This window comes from Quercus suber, unplaced genomic scaffold (assembly GCF_002906115.3).
Source record: "Quercus suber isolate HL8 unplaced genomic scaffold, Cork oak 2.0 scaffold_5, whole genome shotgun sequence".
NCBI lineage: Eukaryota > Viridiplantae > Streptophyta > Magnoliopsida > Fagales > Fagaceae > Quercus > Quercus suber.
Genome location: NW_027069471.1, coordinates 902,157 through 915,868, shown reverse-complemented (window position 1 = coordinate 915,868; position 13,712 = coordinate 902,157). Strand labels below are relative to the sequence as shown.

The 13,712-nt window shown below is 36.2% G+C and overlaps 1 protein-coding gene across 2 annotated transcripts in view; it reads right to left on the bottom strand.

The window, feature by feature from the left end:
* The window catches only part of LOC112040548 (valine--tRNA ligase, chloroplastic/mitochondrial 2), a 74,200-nt gene that overhangs the window by 52,303 nt on the left and 8,185 nt on the right, over positions 1–13,712 (bottom strand). The window contains exons 6-15 of one of the 2 annotated variants that reach the window (XM_024073433.2): positions 8,872–8,963; positions 8,516–8,569; positions 6,202–6,254; positions 6,047–6,114; positions 4,953–5,028; positions 3,734–3,817; positions 2,528–2,676; positions 2,317–2,434; positions 2,071–2,187; positions 1,432–1,652 (exon numbers count right to left, since the gene is read on the bottom strand). In XM_024073433.2, coding sequence (XP_023929201.1) covers positions 1,432–1,652; positions 2,071–2,187; positions 2,317–2,434; positions 2,528–2,676; positions 3,734–3,817; positions 4,953–5,028; positions 6,047–6,114; positions 6,202–6,254; positions 8,516–8,569; positions 8,872–8,963 — 1,032 coding nt within the window. The remainder of the gene's footprint in view (positions 1–1,431; positions 1,653–2,070; positions 2,188–2,316; positions 2,435–2,527; positions 2,677–3,733; positions 3,818–4,952; positions 5,029–6,046; positions 6,115–6,201; positions 6,255–8,515; positions 8,570–8,871; positions 8,964–13,712) is intronic. The other variant, XM_024073448.2, reaches the window with a different exon arrangement.

Sequence of the window (13,712 nt, the reverse complement as noted above, 5' to 3'; positions counted from 1 at the left end):
GACCCAGCAGAACACAAAAACCAAATACCCATCAACCACCATGACCCATTAGAGCACAACAATCCAACGGACAGAAAAAGTGGGTTTGAGTTCAAAGCCACCACCACAATGTCAATGGCAGTTCGTTGTGAGCAGCAGTGAAAGGCAGAGCTCTAAGCTCTCTGCCATGGAGGTTTAAGTTTGAGAGAGAGAGAGGGATTGGATGTTTTAGAATTGGGGAAGGTTCTGTGGGATTTTTGTATAAGTTTGATGATTTGGTGCTTGATTCATCTGATACATAGTCAGATTTATGTAATTATTATTTTTTAGTGCTTTGTAGTTTGTCCCAATGAATTAATATGATTTAATTTTCTTGATTTTAAAGATTTATTTTAATTTTTTAATGATTTTTTAGATTTTAGATATTTATTTTAAGCCTTTTTAAAGAATTTTTTTTTAAAATTATTTTATTACAAGTAATGGGTAAATACATGTGTCACGATTCAATTGGGCCAATTAACATGTGGTGGCCTGACTTGGCAAAAAATTACACGTCAAACACTAGCATGTCACTTAACGGCCATGTAAGCATGTCACTAATGGAGGGGCTGCTTTTGCTAACGTAGGGAAACTTCAAAGTGTAAAATCCAATTTTTCCAACTTCAAGAGGTAAAATCCAAGCAACCCCAAACTTTAGAGGTGCACTTTGCAATTTACCCTTATTTTTAATAAGGACTCCTTTTCCAACCCATAACGTCATAACCACCTTCCCAATGATGCCTGATTAAACACCACCAACTTCTTAATCCCCAACCCACCCATTTAGATAGGGGTGGGTACTCTATGCCAATTTACTAAATAAACAAAACTCAAACCCTATAGACAAGGGAAAAAGAGACAAAAAATATACTTAGGTAAACTAGAGGACACAATGGAACATAACTTATTGCAACTATTATTTTGTCTAATATTCACCATTTCCCCCGGTCAAATTATCCAAGGCCAAGAAAGGAAAAAGATGAATCAAAACTCAAAAAAAATAAGATAAAATAAAAGACAAACACATAATAGCTCAAACCATAAAAATTATGGTCTCTTACTGCAGAACAGTTTGAGTAACAACTTCTTCCAATTTCCAAATCATAAGCCACTTGTGAAGTATGCCAAATTCATGTAAACACAATTAAATTGAGAGCTTGTTTGCCAGAAACTTTTTCTTTTAGCTTTTTAGCTTATTTGTTTTGTTTACATACAGCTCTTTAAGATCTCATCTTTTCTAGTTATAACTATACTTTAACCAACTTCCAACAAATCGGAAAAGTGCACATTTAATCACACATTGAGAAAAAAATTTATGGATTATTTAGTTAAGTGGTATCATTTGTACTCTAAAGTGTATAATGTGTGCACAAGAAAAAGACATGAATTCTTATTAATCTTTCAGAAATAGACCTGGAAAACCAAGTGTCAAGAACATCTGGATCTTGATAGATTTCTACATTGTTTCCATACTTCGCACGAGCTTTCTCAAGAGCTTCATCAGCACTCCTAGCAACTATATATTCTTCTTCACAGTCTTTTCCCACAATGTACCAAACTGGTATGCGGTGTCCCCACCAGAGTTGTCTGCTTATACACCAGTCCTTAATGTTTGATAACCAGTGATTGTAAATCTGCAATACAAAGTAAATCAGGCTGAGGATAATTAATGATATTATAACCATAAGAACCATAAGTCTTGAGTCACACCAATTTTCATAAAATTCATAACTGTCGAGGTGACAAGTTGTGAATGGTAGATGATAAAGCGATAGTAAAATGAGAACCAATAAAAACCTCTCAACTCCTCTATTGTGAAAATTGCTGTGTATGTACTATGTAGCATTACTCATTAAAATACTTATGCTAAATAATAATAGAAATATATAGATATTTTCATATAATGAGTTGAAAGCTCCACAAATTGGAAGTTACAGCAAGGAAAAAGCTAAAAGACACCAAGAAGAAAATCAAGATTAATAAAAGAAGTTTCTATTGCAAGTGAATCAAATCAATATGAAGCCACACACACACACACACAAAACCATATACCTTCTCAAACCTTTCAGGAATGATGGTTAACTCTCCTCTTTCAACTGCACGAAGGGCTTTCTCAGCCAGGGGCTCCATTGTAACAAACCACTGCTTGCTTACAAGTGGCTCTATAATCTAGGAGAAAAGAAGGGGGGGAGGGGGGAGAGAGAGAGAGAGAGAGAGAGCAAATCCCCAAAGAAATAGTTAACTGTTACCTGTATCAAATTTTCAAAAACAAAAAAGTGAAATACAGTATTATCTCACTTCTCCACCACGTTGAGATCTGGGAACTCGCAGGGTGTGCGCTTCCTGTTTTACAGCTAAGCCTGTCTCCTCCAGTTCTGCCCATAGTTTCTTCCGGGCCTCAAACCGATCAAGGCCACTATTATCATAGGTGTCAATGCCATATATTAGGTGCAATATAGAAAGGTTTCTCCAAAATACTGTTCAATAACAAAATAAAAGCAAAGTTTACCAGTACAAGCCCGCAACCTTGTTAAGTGTCCCATCCTTGTTCATTATGTTAAGTATTGGGAGACCAAGCTTTCTAGCAAGAAGATAATCATTATGATCATGTCCAGGGCTTATCTTCAACACACCAGTTCCAAAATCTTTGTCAACATGCTGTCAGATTTAGAAATAAATCCAGAAGATGGATTACAATCCAGGAATTATATGAAATAAGCTTTAAAATGACAAATCAGAAAATTAAGAAAATACATCAACTCAACTAATCTGATCCTAACTAAATTGGAGTTGGCCACTGATCCTCATCAATTAATCAGGAGCCAATTATAAAAAAAGTTCAGAAAAATATATTTGTTTTGTAAAATTTGATAAACTTACAACATATTCATTTTCTAGGAACCAAAAAAGATCCCAAAAGGCAATTATGACTTGTTTTTGATAATGCAATAATTAGGGGTGAAGGGATTTGAACCTTAGACGTCCCCATTGAAAACACTAGGAGGTGCCAGTTGAGCTACAAGGCTAATGGCCCAAAAGGCAATAATGACTTGTGAGACCAGGTAGGCATCAATAGTCAAGGTGTTGAGCTATTTTATGCATTACAAATTGGATAACAAGTAAAAAAGCTATTTTTATGAATTAAAATTTTAATAACTAGCCAATCATGGACAGGTTCAAAATCCAATGTGATAAACATGTCACAATTTTTTTGAGGAAAATAATATTTTCAAACACCTAGGCCAGTCAGCCCAGTGTCAATCAAGCTTGCTCCATGAAAGGATGAGCATAGAGCACGCCTTACTTGATAAGAATTTAAGACGTGTGAACATCAGCAAACAGTCATCAACTGTACACCAAATTAATGAAAAGCACTACCAAACTATTGTGGACAAATGTATTAACAACAATAAGAAGGTGAAAAGGCTTAAAAGCAGACTAAACCTAGGTCAGGGACAGTTTGTAGACAAATAAACTCCCACAAAAGCTGAAATTTATTGTCAAAAAGAACAAAGGCCCAAGCACCATGCCATGAAGCATCTAATTATTTATCAATTCCATTGTTCTGCTTCAAAATTTGTCCTCAAAACTACTATTGCAGTACAGTGCATAGACCAAATGAAATTTTAAGCACCAGGAGCACTTAACATCATACCACCAATAAAACAAGCTAAAAATGGAATACTTAAATAAATATCATCAAGATGCTTTTTACCCTGTCAGAGATGATAGGGATGTGACGGCCATATGTCATAGGCACAATTGCCATCATACCTACATACTTAGAATACCGATCATCCTGCAAAAGTAAACAAATATAAAAGTCTTGTGAAACTATCTATAGGATGGAAAAAGTACCAGAAAAAGAAGGGGGGGCAGGAAATATAGGGAGTGCATGACTTAGAGTCAATGTCAATTTTCCAAACATAGTTGCTGATGTCATTTGTAAAGACATTTTCGTTTTCCCACTGCAGTGGAACACACTCCTAAAGAATGGGTCTAGCATTTTATTTCAGAATTATTGCTATTATGTCATATTCAAAGAAATTTAAGTATACACATTATACACATTCAAATATAACTTTTTGTTCATATAAAAAAGATGAAAAAGCATGAAAAATATTATTTCAAGTGAAAAAAAAAATTACATTAAAAAAGGTGGTTGACATAAAAAAAAAAATCAATGGTGATTTCACTGTCATTTTTAAGACCATATTTGCAACATTCCATTGAAATAAGACCATAAGAGTCATACTTTTTCTGGTAATTTCATTGCTAATTCCAAAAATTTATATGTTTCTAATGCACTGTAAATTATTCCCATCTTTCTAGATAACCTGAATTCAACATACTGAACAATTGAAAAAATCTTTTAGGTTGTTACATTTGGATTTGAGGATTTAAAATCAAAGTTTGAAGCACAATTGATAGCATAAATTGCTTTAAATGAATATATGTGATGGCTTTGAGTTTTGAGGATTTTTCTCTAACAAAAGCACTTATGATGTTAGATTTAAAATAACATCTACACAAAATCATTTCAAATCCACAGATTAATAAAGGTTAAATTCAACCGTAAATTTCATAAATAGAAGAATTGTCACTTTATTTTAAACAAAAAAATGAAATCCCAGTCCTTTTCAACTACTTCCTTCTAAATGAACTATCAATGTAATTAACACATACATCCAATGGGTTTTGAACTCATGACATCACCATTCACCAAGTAGAGAAAGTGCCATTTGAATTAAACCTTGTTGTCATAACATTCAGAATAAGTATGAACATGACTAATGGCATCTTACTTTCTTCACCTTAATGTAGACAATTTAAAACCATGATGGCAATAATATAAACAAAGCATAAATTCCAAGCACTGGGCTCATTCCTTTAAACTAAAAGTGCGAGCTTGCACAGTTAGCAAATTACCCTACCTTTGGATGCACTGCAATAGCTACATCACCAAATAAAGTTTCAGGACGTGTTGTTGCTATTGTCAAATAGTCACTCCTAAAAGACAAATAAAAGTTAACATATGAATACACAGCATAGCTTCTACTAAACAGTCTGTGCAAACATATAAAACACAGCTTGTTTAGGATGTATAACAATATTTTTTTTTTTTTTTTTTGTTTTTGATAAGTAATGAAAGATATATTTAATATGAGAAAAAAAATGTCACCTAAGTATACAAGAAGTATACATCAGAGACAAAGAACTGTTTAGGATGTATAACAAATATAGCATACATGAAGTAATATTGCACAATAATCCATACAAGGTAATGTTTATCTGACCATATTGAAAGATGTCCAAAGGATTCAAGTGCTAAATATAAATGACATTAATTATATCTTCTAATAATAATCTATTCTAAAGGATTGATTGAATTATCAAAAAGACAAAGGAAACATAAACAAGTTTCGAAATCTCAAGATTATCACCATCAAGAATTTTCTTTTATTTCCTATTTTCATTTTCCTTTTTCTTTTCTTTTTGGGGGGGTGTGGGGTAAGAGGGAGGGGGTTGTGAGAAGAGAGATTATTATTGAGAATATAATTATAAAATATTGAGATTCTTTATCACTTAGTACATGAAATGTACAAAAGAAATACACCAATCAGCCATCAACCTAATAAACTGCAGATTCATGAGTCCACAAAAAGAAGACCATTTCCTACATGTCATCAACTTTCCAACACTATTTCCTAGTTCAAAGGTTTTCAAAATGTTGGTGTTTACAATTCAAGCAGGTGTAATCTTTTCATACATAAGCAATCCTACTTATCATGACTTTTACATACACAAAGTTCTCATGCCAGTAAATTTAACCCAAATAATTGATAGTTGAACCTCTCCAAAAATAATTGATATATATATATATATATTTGATAGGTAAGAAAAATTATATTAAAAAAACTACAGTATGCATGAATGAAAAATTGCTTACTTAACAGCAAGTACATGCTTCATATATAATTGGAACACATCTTCAACAAAAGATTAGAAAAGATTGTCTGGTAACTACCTTGAACCTCCAGCAACACGATACTTGATATAATAAAGAGTACCAGATTCTTCAGAATATTCTACTTCCTATGCACAAAAGGAAAAGGTTCAATGCTCATTTTGAACAGTGAGATATAAATAAAATAAGTAAACAACATGAAACCAAAAACTTACCAAATCTGAAACTGCAGTCTGCAAACTTGGAGACCAGTTTACCATATAAGACCCTGAATAATATAAACATAACATGAGTCCACTTGACTTCTAATAACAATTTGTGTATCAGTATCAACAATTGGTTATCATCCTACAATTGTGAGATAAGTGATAGTTCCAAAAATAAAATCAAAACCCTTAAAGACCAAAAAAAGTAAGGGAGTTACTTCTCCCATCTTGAATTACTCCCCATAGAGCGCTTAGAACCATTAGGATAAGGCCATGTGGACCAATAGAATAGTCTCATGGTTCTATAAATACCTACTTGTAATCACATTTCCATTCATTGAAGAATAAACCAATTGATTTTTAGTGCATATCCTCTCTCTCTTAATATTTCTCTATAGAGCGTGACTACCTCGAATTTAGTCAATTTCCTTCCAATTCTCATACATTCCCCTATAATTCCCATCCATCCCCATTATGAACCACTAAGTTCCTAACAAGTGGTATCAAAGCCGTCAATCTTGAGATGACCAAATCCATTGCAACTCATCAAGCTTTCATGGAGTTGTATTTCAAAGGTGGAAAACCTTTTCAATGGGAGAAACTTTTCGATGGCTTGTCAAGCTCTATGAATTCTTTGCTCTAGAAAACACATCACCACATCGCATGGTTTCTATTGCCTCTTATTACATGGAAGAAGAAGCACGAGAATGGTTCCAAGATGTGGAGGCATTGGGTTTATGCACAAATTGGGCGCATTTCATATGCGCCCTACAAGATCAATTTCGATCACCAATACTAGATGCATCAATGGAGACTACCACCCAAGAATCTAAGATGCAAGAGCCAGTAAATTTCATGTCGGTGGACCAAAAACCAATTCTTGATGCACCAATGGAGACTCCCACTCAAAAGTCCATGATTCAAGAATCAGCAATCCAAGTGTTGGTGATCCAAGAATCAAAGATGCGAGCGCCCCCAATTTTAATGGTTCTAGAATCAAATGAGGTCTTGAGGATTCAAGAACATTCCAAGGTCTAAAGAACCAATGAGACCTTAAAGATTGAAGAACCATTAAAGACTCAAGAATTTAAGCGAAGTTTGAAGATCTACGAAGAAGTAACCTTCATGTGCATGGGACCGCTTGTCAAAGAGAAGTGCATGATTATGGTGATCAAAATGTCACTAAAGTATTGGTCCATTGGAAGATCTTCTTTGATAAAGATGCCAACCAGAACAACACCTGGTGGCCACAAAGTGTTTTAAGGGAGAGGGAAATGTTAGGAACCCTATAAATATATAGATAATAATTGGTGTAATGTTGCATTTAGTTAGTTAGGCATTTTGTTAGTTAGTTAGTTGGTTAGTTACAATTCCAAGCATGTTTAACACATGTTGGAATTATTAATGCACATGGAGAATAATAGAACCATTAGGATAAGGTAATGTGAGCCAACAGAATAGTTTTATGTTTCTATAAATACCTACTTGTAATCACATTTCCATTCATTGAAGAATAATCCAATTGATTGCTTAGTGCATTTCGTCTCTCTCTTAATATATCTCTATGGAGGGTGATTACATTAAATTAAGTTAATTTCCCTACAATTCTCATCCATTCCCATTAGGAACCACTAGGTTCCTAACATACAAACACCATTTTATATCTTCATTTTTCTTTTCAACCAAACAAAAGAGTTTTCCACTCCACTTTTCCACCCCCAGCCAAACACATATGAAAGAAAACTGACATATTTTCTATCACCCCACTTTTCCATCACCCCACTTTTCCATCCTACCATTTTCTATCCTCCCAATTTTCCATCCCCGCCGTTTTCTATCCCCCTAACCAAACAAACCCTTAGTTTTCCTTTTCTTTTTTCCCTGCATTCTATTCTTTTATTACATTATTTAATATAACAGTGCAAAAAGGAAACTTTATAACTTGTGACAATGTGGCATATTAATTGTAATGGCAAATGGATGGAGTGAGTTGACTACTTCATTCAAGGAGCATAGAGGAGGTAATCGAAGAAAAAAAAAATCATGGACGCTCAAATATGGAGAGGGTATTAGTGATTCTACTGAAACAAAGGTTCAGGGCCCTAGTTGGCATTCCTGCACAACATTTTGGACCAATTTCTCTCTTATACAAAAAAAGTCAAAATTATCATGGTACTAGCTAACTAAATATACAGCATGATTTATGATGACTAATATCCAAAACCATTAATTTTTTTCAGATTTCACAATGCCGTTAGCTTACTAAAAACACCCCACACCCCCAAGGAAAGTTCATGGAAATCTAGGGCTACAAGTGTAATACCTTGATAGATTAAGCCTTTCTCGTGAAGCCTGACAAAGGCCTCAATTACAGCTCCTACAAAAGGTAAAACGTCTGCGTCTCAGTACATATTACACTGCAAAGAATATTTAGGCTAGTTTGCATCTCTGAGCAATAAATGCAATCATTAATGAAAGACACATTCAGAGGCATCTAATGTACACTAGACAAATACGAAAAATTATGCATCACCGAGAAAAAATCAAACACCATGCAATATCACTTAATAATTCACATATAAAATATCTTCCATAACAACATATCAATAACATCATCATAAACTCTCTTAGACACTTTCTATATTGGCTAGAGTTCTACTCAATAGCAAACTGCCTTACGACTTAGCTGTTCATCAAGGGTGAAGTGTTCTCTAGTCCAATCACAGGAAGCACCAAGTCTCCTAATCTGATTTGTGATGGTTCCACCATACCTGACATATAATAAATCTAATGAATTTAAAATCAAAAACAATAGTAGAAGAAAAATTGAATCACAACTCAAATTATCACAAACTAAATGGTAACACGTAATCAAGCCAGCAGACATAGTGTACTCAAAATGTACATACTCCCATGAAAGGCTAAATAATTTGGAAGCCCAAGTCCCAAAAACCAAATTTCCATTGGTATAGAATTATTGAACCTTGGCCCATGGCACGTTTTTAATGGTTTCTGAACTTCTTCATCTTTGACAGTAGGGCAACATAGTGGTACCTGAGGGAAGGATGGGTAGTGGCTGGCAAGGCTTAGGCCTCAATCTGAGGAAAACCTTAAAACCAGCTTCTCTTACCAGTCAGGAACCATTACATAGAATACAGAGTGCACCAAAGGCTGAAGTGGTGGTGGCTGACGAACATCAAAATCATGGTCGTGCAATAAATAATGGAAAGGAGAAAGTTACGGTCTTTCAAAATTTGAAATCTTCAATTCCCACTGTGATCAAGGCAAGAATTATTCTGGGAAGGATGTGGCACAGTTTGGGGCCAATATCTTGTCTAATATTAATGTCATTGCCAAAAGAGAGTTGCTGACTCTAGACATCTTTTACGTGTGGAGCATGGCAATGAGGGGCAGTGGGCTGTTGTTTCTTCTAATATTAAAGATGTGGGCTCCAATCAAAATAACAATGGGATGAGGCCCAACACAAAACCTTATTTCTTTTCATTTTTTGATAAGTAAAAGTTGATGACAATATTGCAAAACCTTATTTCTTCAAGGGCCAAAATGGGAATGACCAAAACTGGACCCCCAAACCTAAGCCCAAAGCCCACCCATCTCTCAACAGCGTGGCACTTCTCATCCACCGAGGACCACAACCAGTAATGGCACCGCTACACCTCCAACATCCACCATCATTAATGGCACCACTTCTCCACCAATGACCGAAATCGATATCTCCCCACCAACAATGACCATCCCCACTCCTCCACAATTGACCACCAATGACGAGAGCAATCCTCCATTTCATTTGAGCTCTTATCCGGTGACCGATTCTACAACCTCAGATCTCATAAGGCCACGGTTCAATTCTTTGGAGATTGGGTCTGAGTTGGGCACCAATCTTCCTTCCACCATTGACCAACAATGACATCACTCTCCCTTCTTAGTCAAGTACTTATGCACTGACCAGTGCTATGGTCTCGGATCACATGAGTTCCCAGCCCGATTCTTTAGAGATGGGATTTGTGTCGACCGATTTACCTATGGCTCCGATGCTAGATACCTCTAAAGATGGTCATGTTGAGCCTCGCTCCTCAATTAAGAATTTCATTAAGGATCTGGAGCACACTTGGGGTAATTCCAAAAAATGGGTTTTGGAGCTTCGTGGTGGGAGGCAAATAGCTATCCCTCAATCACTACCACTCACTTGGGAGCATGTCAGATTTTTCTAATCTTGAGGGAGCTAAGGGACAGGGTAACAACACTTTCAAGGAAGAAGGGAATATTGTTAGTTGGGTAGATGAATGTGATGGTGCTCTGGACAATGTTTCCGTAGTATCAAGGTCGAATTGTGAGCAGTGGGACTCTAATGGGGGGTCTTGTAAACTGTGAAAAGATCAAAGAACCTCTAGTTGTGCGACCTTTGACCATGGCCAACCTACATGTTCCACTTATAGAGGTGGTGGGTGCTTCCACGCAATTATCACCAAGGGTTGAAAAACGAATTAAAGCTTTTAGAAAATTTGTGGGAATCTCCTTGGAAAGCTTTGAAGCAGAAATTACTAGGATTTTTTTTAGCTTTGAAGGCTAGGAAGAAAACTAAAATGCAGGGAGAATGCTCTCAGAAGAAAGAGGCTAAGACATGTTCTAGAGGGTATCAGGGATTGAAAAGCCTGCTAAATTCTTGGAATCTTGAGAAGATATATGCTTTGTCAAGAAGTTCAAGTGGGTAACGGGATTTAGTGGGGCATCAATGAATCTGAAAATTATCTATTGGAATGTTAGGGGGTTGAACGATCATGACAAAAGACTTCGAATTCAGAATATGATCAGGAGTTGGGGTGCTAAAAATATTTGTATTTAGGAAACAAAAATGGAATTGATAACAAGGAGGGAGATATAGAGCTTGTGGGGTTGTCAACATTTGAATTGCCTATATTTGGGCTCTATTGGTGCTTCAGGGGTTGTTTTGGTGATGTGGGATAGAAGGATGGTGGAAAACATTAGTGAAGCAGTGGAAAGATTTTATGTTTCATGCAAATTTAAGAATGTGATAGATCAATTTGTATGAGCTTTCACTAGTTTTTATGGACCAAATTCTGATCGTGACCGACGATTGCTTTGGGAAAAGTTGGCTGGTATTCATAGTTGGTGGAATGTGCCTTGGTGCATTGGTAGTGAATTTAATGTACTGTGATTTCCTTCAGAGGGGCTTGGTGTAGATTCCTTCTCATTTGCCATGCTTGAATTTTCAGATTTCATTTCTATACACATTCTTATAGATTTACCATTGGAAGGGGTACTTTCACTTGGTCTAATTCTAGAGAGGTGGCTTCACAGTCTAGGCTTGACAGGTTTCTTCTATCTTTAGATTTGGAAGAGCACTTTCCTAACAATTGTCAAAAAAGACTGCATAGGCTACTCTCAAACCACTTTCTAGTTCTTTTAGAAGGGGAAAATTTTCACTAGGGCAACCACCCTTTTCACTTTAAGAATATTTGGTTGAAGGCCGAGGGTTTTGTGGAGAAAGTGAGAACCTGGTGGGAGTCCTATCATTTTCAAGGTTCCCCTAGCTTTTGGATTGCTAGCAAATTGAAAGTTTTGAAGCTAGATTTGAAATAATGGAATGAGGAAGAATTTGGCAATGTGGAGGATAAGACGAACAAGTTATGGAAGGATCTTGAAGAATTAGATTTGATGGAAGATAGCCGTCCTCTAACCAATGATGAGAATTTGGAAAAATAACAACTCCTCGTTGAGCTTAAAAAGGTAACTCTTATGGTTGAGATTGGAGACAAATATCTAGGGCCCTCTGGATCCAAGAGGGGGACAGAAACACTAAGTTCTTTCATAGAACAGCAAACTCCCACAGAAGGTTTAATCCCATAAACAATCTTTTGGTGGATGGTGAGTTGTGATGGGATCCAAATTCCATATCAGCATGCGTCTCTCATTTCTACAAACAATTATACTCTGAGAATGAGGGTCAAATGCTTGTGCTAGATGAAGTGGAATTCTCTTCAATTTCTAGGAGGAGGTTGTTTGGTTAGATAGACCTTTTGAGGAAGATGAAGTATATGGTGTCATCCAAGGTTGTAAAGGCAATAAATCTCCAGGATAGGCAAATCCTAGGTTCTGTTTTAATTGCTAATGAGCGTTTGGATAGTAGGCTCAAGGCAAGGATACAAGGTGTTTTATGTAAGTTAGATGTGGAGAAAGCTTTTGATCATGTAAGTTGGGACTTTCTTATATATATGTTGCAGCGCTGTGGAGTCTCTAAGAAATGGAGAAAGTCGATTATGTTTTGTATATCCACGGTGAGATTTTCAATTATGATAAATGGAACCTCTAAGGATTTCTTAAGGAGCTCTAGGGAGCTACACCAAGGTGATCCTCTCTCCCTGCTCTTATTTGCTATTGTTATGTAGGCTTTAAGGCGCATGTTGGATGGTGCAGTTCTGGCTAGACGCATCTCTGGTTTCACTGTTGGTACTAAGACTAATAATCCCCTGATGATGTCCCATATTCTCTTTGTGAATGACACTTTAATTTTTTGTGATGCTTCTACTAGTTAGATTGATAATTTTCAGGAGATTTTATCCTCATTTGAAGCGGTGCCGAGGCTGCACATTAACCTGGCCAAGTCAGAGTTAGTTCCAATTATAGAGGTGTCTAATGACATACTTGGGACATCCTTTGGGTGCTAAATTCAAGGATAGGGCGATTTGGAACTCTATTCTAGAAAAAATGAAGTGAATATTAGCTAGTTGGAGGTGATATATTTATTAAAGGGAGGTAAGATTACTTTAATTAAAAGCACTCTCTCAAGTTTGCCAACTTATTTCCCATCACTCTTCCCTATTCCCGTGGATATTGCTAACCATATTGAGAGGCCTCGGAGGAATTTTTTATGGAGTGTGATAGATGAGTCCCCTAAATTTCATCTAGTTAAGTGGGCCCAAGTTTGTACAACCTTGCAATCCGGCAGTTTGGGCATTAGAAATTTGAGAATTTTCAATCAAGCTTTGTTGGTAAAATGGTCGTGGAGATACGGAGCAGAGACAACCCACCTCTACATGCGGGTCATTGAGACTAACTATGGGAATGATCGGGCTGGTTGGGGTACAAAAGGAGTCTCTAATCCTTACAGTGTTAGTCTTTGGAGTACCATAAGACAAGGCTGACCAGCCTTTCCAAAATCCATTCACTTCGAGGTTGGTGTTGGTAATAGAATTAAATTTTGGCATCATGTGTGGTGTGGGGGTGTACTCTCCAAAAGGCATTTCCAAAACTTTATAGCATTAGTTGTAATAAGGGGTCTTCTATTGAGGATGTTATGCACTTTCCTAACCAGAGGCTTCACTGGGATCTTCAATTTTCTAGGGATGCCCAAGATTGGGAATTGAAACATTTTTACACTTTTCTACATCTTATCAATTCTATGCTTCTTAATGATGAAGGTCAAGACAACCTTAGGTGGGAACCAGCATTGAATAAGAGTTTTAAAGTGAGTGAGTACT